Source organism: Erigeron canadensis, chromosome 6 (genome assembly GCF_010389155.1).
Source record: "Erigeron canadensis isolate Cc75 chromosome 6, C_canadensis_v1, whole genome shotgun sequence".
Lineage (NCBI taxonomy): Eukaryota > Viridiplantae > Streptophyta > Magnoliopsida > Asterales > Asteraceae > Erigeron > Erigeron canadensis.
Genome location: NC_057766.1, coordinates 33,806,048 through 33,812,509, shown reverse-complemented (window position 1 = coordinate 33,812,509; position 6,462 = coordinate 33,806,048). Strand labels below are relative to the sequence as shown.

General features: G+C 35.1%; 2 protein-coding genes across 2 annotated transcripts; one reads left to right on the top strand and one right to left on the bottom strand.

Moving 5' to 3' along the window:
• Positions 1-1,240: 1,240 nt before the first annotated feature.
• LOC122604756 (protein ALP1-like) lies at positions 1,241-2,485 on the bottom strand. Its single transcript, XM_043777625.1, has one exon. It carries the CDS (start codon positions 2,483-2,485, stop codon positions 1,241-1,243), a length of 1,245 nt encoding a protein of 414 aa, XP_043633560.1.
• Positions 2,486-3,409: 924 nt separating this feature from the next.
• Positions 3,410-4,272, top strand: LOC122605782. The gene has a single exon (XM_043778737.1). It carries the CDS (start codon positions 3,473-3,475, stop codon positions 4,181-4,183), a length of 711 nt encoding a protein of 236 aa, XP_043634672.1. The 5' UTR covers positions 3,410-3,472; the 3' UTR covers positions 4,184-4,272.
• Positions 4,273-6,462: the final 2,190 nt, after the last annotated feature.

Genomic DNA, 6,462 nt, shown 5'->3' with positions numbered 1-6,462 from the left:
AAATATCATCGGAGTTCAAAAATTTTGGTTATTAGAGATAAAATTTTAGACCTTAAAAACATTTTTCAAAATTAAAAACAAATTTAACGAATAAACTTGTAGAAGTCAGAATAAGAGAACTTGAGATGGTGGATGATTTCAATATTAGAGGAGGATCAATACATCACCAAGTAAAATCGTGTCATCAACATATAACAGATGCATAATGAAAAGCAATATGAAGGCCTTTCATCGCAATAATAAATAAGAAATTAAAGGCGCCATAGGGTCAACATGCCGTAAAACCCCAAATTTAAATAAAACCCTTTTGTTGGACTTTAATTCACAAGTGCTGAAGTTCTGGCCAATTTCAAACAAGTAGCAATCCAACTGACCCATTTATTACTGAATGCCATCTCTTTCATAATGATAAATAAATAATCCATACAATCGAGTGATCATAAGCCTTTCCGAAACCAAATTTTAACTCGAGATGATTCTTTTTATGGCGAGGGAAGCAACTAATAACCTTGTTAGTATGAAAGGACCATCCAAGTATTGACTACCTTTAATATATGCTAATTGTTCTGCTAACAACCTTTGCATGTCTATTTGCGAAAATCTTGGCAATGACTTTGTATTGCGCGCTAATGAGACTAATTGATCTATAATCGGCAACAAAGGAGAGGATATGATGATCAGTTTTGGGTAATCTTATGAGAAACTTGTATTGCTACTTGGGCAAAGTGGTCTTCGCTCCTAACCCCTATATCTCTTTTTGGTTGATAAATGTATGGAGTTTATGAGAAAGATTCTAGCAAATATGTCCAATGTGTATCAAACAAAAAGGATTTTATGATCAATCATTTTGATATCGTATAACGGCGAGCAAGAATACTATTGTAAAAATATAAGGGGGGTGGGAGTGTACCCCAACCCCAATCTTCTCCAAATTTTCACATCACCATTTTCCAATAAAAACCTTATACCTTAAACTTTCCCAATTCACCCAAATCATCCCAAAATGGTGGCGCCACTCACCCCAACCCCAATTTTCACATCATCTTTTTTATTTCCATTTATTTTTACTTAACAAAATCACAAATTATATTAAAATTAAAAAACATACCCTTTTATTATATTAAAACAAAGAAACATTACATAATACTTAAAAAAAATAAACATTACATAATACTTAAAAACAATAAACATTAAATAATACTTAAAAAAAAAAGAAACATTACATAATACTAAAAAAAAACTAATCATCGAGATACGCCAAATCTTGAGCCCATACGTGCTCCGTAAGATCATATCGAAGGCGATGGTGAACTTCTTCGTCTATCAACTCCACATACACACTTTCATCGAACACCGGTTGCACTGGCGGGTCCATTATATGGACCGGTGAGATTGCCCTCCCGTCCCTCTTAATGATCATGTTGTGTAAGATAATACATGTATGAACATACTTTCCAATTTTGTCTTTCGTTTGAGGTCGAAGAGGTCGTTGAAGAATTTTCCATTTACCTTTGAGGACACCAAAAGCTCGCTCGACATCTTTTCTGGCCGCCTCTTGCAATTTCTTGAATCTTTTTTCCTTAGGGTCGGTTGGATACGGGTATGCTTTAACAAGTGTTGACCACTTGTTGTAGATCCCATCACTAAGATAGTAGCCACGTTTATAATCTCGGCCATTCACGCGGAATGAAGAATCCGGAGCCGTTCCGTTACGCGCTGTGACATACAAATCGGATTGGTTCAACACGTTGATGTCGTTGTTTGATCCCGGGACACCGAAAAAAGCATGCCAAATCCACAAATCTTGTGACGCGGTGATTTCAAGCATAATAGTTGGACCGTTGTGGTCACCCCTCGTGTATTGCCCTCTCAAATGTCTAGGACATGCCGACCACTCGACATGTGTGCAATCGATGCTACCAAGCATCCCAGACATATGATGTCGAAGCTCGTGGGCCTCGAAGATGAGTGCAACGTCGTGTGACGTCGGCCTGCGTAGGTACTCTCGGCTATACAACCGAATGATGGCGCCACAAAAATAATCAAGGGTCTCACGTACGGTTCTGGCTGCCATGCACAAGTACTCGTCATACTCGTCTGGTGCGTTACCCGTCGCGAGTTGCCTAACGGCGGATGTGCATTTCTGTATCGCCGTAAAACTTTTTCTTTTTCTTGCATCGTAACGTTCTTGGAAATACGGGAAGTTTGCTTCAATGTCGTGCACGATATCTAAAAACATGGTCTTGTCCATTCGAAACTTCTTTCGAAAGTAATCATCTTCGTATTTTGGTTGTTGAACGAACCAATCGTTCAAAAGAGTGAAAAGACCAATTTCCCGACGCCGGTCCGTATACCGTCGAGTTTGAGGAGCACTAGAAGTTGCCGTATCTTCAAGAAAGTGTAACGCGTTAACAAAGAATTCCATAGAGCTATCGTTTGATTCGTCGGGAGAGTCGCTCGAATTATCCAAAAGACCGGAAGCCATATTTTTTGGTGTTGGGTGTAAGAAATTAGTGATGAAAAGGTTGGGGTGTTTGAATTTTATAAAAATGTAGTGAAAATGATAGTAATTGTATGTTGTTTTGGGAAGAAAAGAGTATATATATATAGAGAAAGAGGTAAAAGACAAAAAAAAAGAGAAAAGAAGCAACGGCTAGCTACTACCCCCGCTCCCCTCGCCACGTGTCCAGCCACCATTGGTCCATTTCCTGCACGCGGGCCCCACGTCCGATTCTCTCTCCTTGGGCTCCCTTCCCCGTTTTCGGCCATATGTTCCCCACCCCGACCCCTTGGCGGCGGTGTTCCCATGCGGGGCCGGGGTTCACCGATCACCACCCCACATCCACTCCCACCTCCTAACGACGACGAAAACAAAATTGAAAACTTTGATGCATTGTTCCATTTTGTTATTTTGACTTTTCTTAAAAGTTAGTGAAGTGTCACATACTCGTATTCTTAATTAAATACAAATTATTAGATATCAAATATAATAAATCTATAGATAAACGAAATGATAAGCGCACGACGTATATTATTTTATGAGATGAGATTTACAATTGATATTTTTTCTTTATAATAATAAAACAATATCGATGACAAAATAATTGTACAATTAATTAACAAATTGATCAATGACAAATATATAAAATATGAACATGAAATTAACATGTCAACAAACTCTCTCAATTGTTTTACACTACTAGTTATACTTTACTCATAATATTCTATTCGATCAAATGTTTTTACTATTTTAAGGCGTGGAAAGCGCGATATAAGAATTTGTTTTCTAGTGTAAATTTAAATGTAACACCACGGCCCATATGCACCCCCCTGTCACGTTCTCCTTCTCCTCCCCTATAAATCTCCCCTCTGTACCAAACTCTCTCTCAAATTTTATTTCACTTCTCCTTTCACTTCCAAATATTATTATCATTTTCTCTAATTTATTTTCGTTTCTAAATTTATTTATATAATGGAAGAACACAAGGAGCTAGGGTTCTGCCCTAGCTTCAGTTGTTATTCTTCCAACACCGCCGAAACGGCCGCTAGAGTCAGCATTCAGTGTCAACAAGAGAATTTAGAACAAGAGTTTGAATTCTCACCAACCGACATCGTTTGTGATCACAAAACACAAGTTTTCCCTTTTTTCAACCGTGATCTGTTGACGGAAAAAGAACATATAGTAGTATGTGATGGTCCAAATATCGATTCGTTACAAAATTTATTTATTTCAGAACGTGATCGCGATCGCGAACTTGAAAAAGAAGAATACGCTTCCTCATCAGAATCGGAATCCGAAGAAGAAGGTTCTGGAATGTTCTGTGTATGGAGAAACAATAAAACTGATCAAAATGGAGCTGGATCACCATTAAGTAAATGTAAAAAAAGTAGTTCAACGGGATCGGGGTCGAAACGTTGGAGAATAAAGGACCTCCTACTTATGCGGAGTAATAGTGAAGGCAAAGAACCTCCAATGATTTTATTTACGGATAATAATAATGATAAAGTTGATTTGCGCAAGGAGAAAGGGAATTCCGGAGAAGTCGCCGTGTATTCAGGAGGAAAAACGAAGCCAAAGTCGATACATGAATTGTTTTATGTGCAACAGAGAGCTAAACGTCAAGATGGTAAAAGAAAATCGTATTTACCATATAGGCAAGGCTTAATTGGTAGATTTTTTTAGTCATTAATTAATTCCCCTCTTAATTTAATGTGTTATTATCATCTTTGATTTGATTCCAATCAAAAAGAAAAAAAAAATATATGTTTATATTTTTCTAGATCATTCGATTCCGAGTATATATATATATATGTTTAATTATATCCTGTTTTAGTATGATGGGAGATTGTGAATGTAAATGTATATACATACATGAATCAAAAAGTTTTGGATATCAATTGTACGTAGATGTAACACACATGTATATGTAAGGAATAATTTAGCATCAAATAAATGGGACTGATTTAATTTAATGTTCATTCACGACTTTTGTTAAATCTGTATACATGATTTTTTGCTAGGTGGTAAATTTAACACTCTGAACTTCTGAAGTGAGGTGCTAATTATCATTTTAGACTTTTTACAAACATGTTTTAAGTATGAAACTATGAATCTTATTACAATCTTATAAATTATTAGATAAAGCTTCTGAAATATATAATCGAAATAAAAATAACACTTCGACCCATCTACGAGAAAACAAACATATATATATCTAAACCCGATCATATCTTTTCTTAATGTATTTAAAGAAAATTTATATTTACATTTGTGTTTGAATTTAATTTGTAAACTACTCACATTTTATTCGGGAGCTAAACTCGTTCATTCATTCTTGCACCCGTACCAACTAACCAAACAAACCTCATGTCTTGGATTACTCCCAAATCCCAATCTCGTTAGTTTTACTACGTCAGCATCACGTATGAATATTTATACTAACACACTTTTATAAATAATGCCTTAAAAATTTCTCAGTTGTTTTTTAAAAAACATTTACGTATTATTTATCAAGGTTGTAAAACTCCTCTGAATCGACTAAGTACTCAAAATAAATTCTTAAGTACTCCCACCTCGCCGAGTCCGAGTCACGAGTTCTAACCTTGATAAGGACAAAATGATGATAAAACGTGAATTTATCAACTAATCTAGCGTTTAATTTCAAATTTTAATTATTATGTTAATGTTTTTAAACAATTATGTTGAAATTGTAAGTTTGGAATATATTTTTAATTTTTTAAAAAAAACCGGTAGATTGATAGGAACCGTTTGATCCCATGTACCGAATTGGTACTCACATAACCCCAGCATGGATAGTGTCAAGGTAATTCAATCACTTAAATTCAATTCTGCCTCTGGCAAGATTCGAACCCAGGTTGCTCATAGAAAGTGGCAGCTGGTGACCAACTACGAAGAGTTGGTTATATTACATATAATTTCAAAAATAACTATGTTTGTATATAAAATTTCAATCCGAGTTTTCCCCGAGTTGAATCTGATTCTCCAAAAAAACTTCTCACTTTCCACTCGTCGAGTCGAGTCGAGTCGAGTTTGAGTCACGAGTTCTCCAACCTTGTTATTTATACACATACACCATGCTATCTCTCATCGTAACCGATGGGGACCACTATGCTCGTCTCTTCCTTGCCGGTTAACTGACATACACAACTGATGAGACGTTTTGCTTAGGCGACGAAGAAATAACGAGACTCTTGAGATGAGCATTAGTATCGTTTCCTTTTAACAGAACAAATTATATATAAACCATATGAATATGATAAATCTACTTAAACTGTTCATTATCAAATATAAGGTATACGAGTACAAGAATTATACTCATATTAAACCAAATATTGGGATTAGGGAAAGAATGATACAAATTTTGAGACTCATTTAAAGATATTTAGCATGCTTATACAAAATACGACTGTTGCAAAAACAAAATTACCTTTTCAAGTTTTTCTGGAAAGTTGTAGCGTTTATTTATTAGTTGTTCTTTAGTAGTTGGGACTATCAATTTAAATAGAAAAGTGGTTGAGAATATATAATTCGATTCAAATTTCAAACTGCATATACAAATAAATTTGGTACGATTAAATGTGTGCGTAATGGATTACATAAACTCATAACAACAAAATAAAAATACTTATAGTTATTAAAAAAGATAAATAGTACGCAAGACAGCTACAACATAATGTTAGAACAATATGATTTATAATTTACGCTACGGAGTAATCAAAATACCGTACAGTTTAAACCAAATGAATAGAATAATAATTACAAGTGATAAAACATAAAATGAAATACGAGTAAAAGTCTTGTTTGTTTGAGTACTTCAATGGCATTAGGCCATAGGCCAACTGGATACCGGATGCTCATGCGTTTTTCCGGGATCTTCAAATCCGTCATATTAAAATTTTAGTATTTTACCATGTTATTTGGATTTAAAAAGTATATATCCA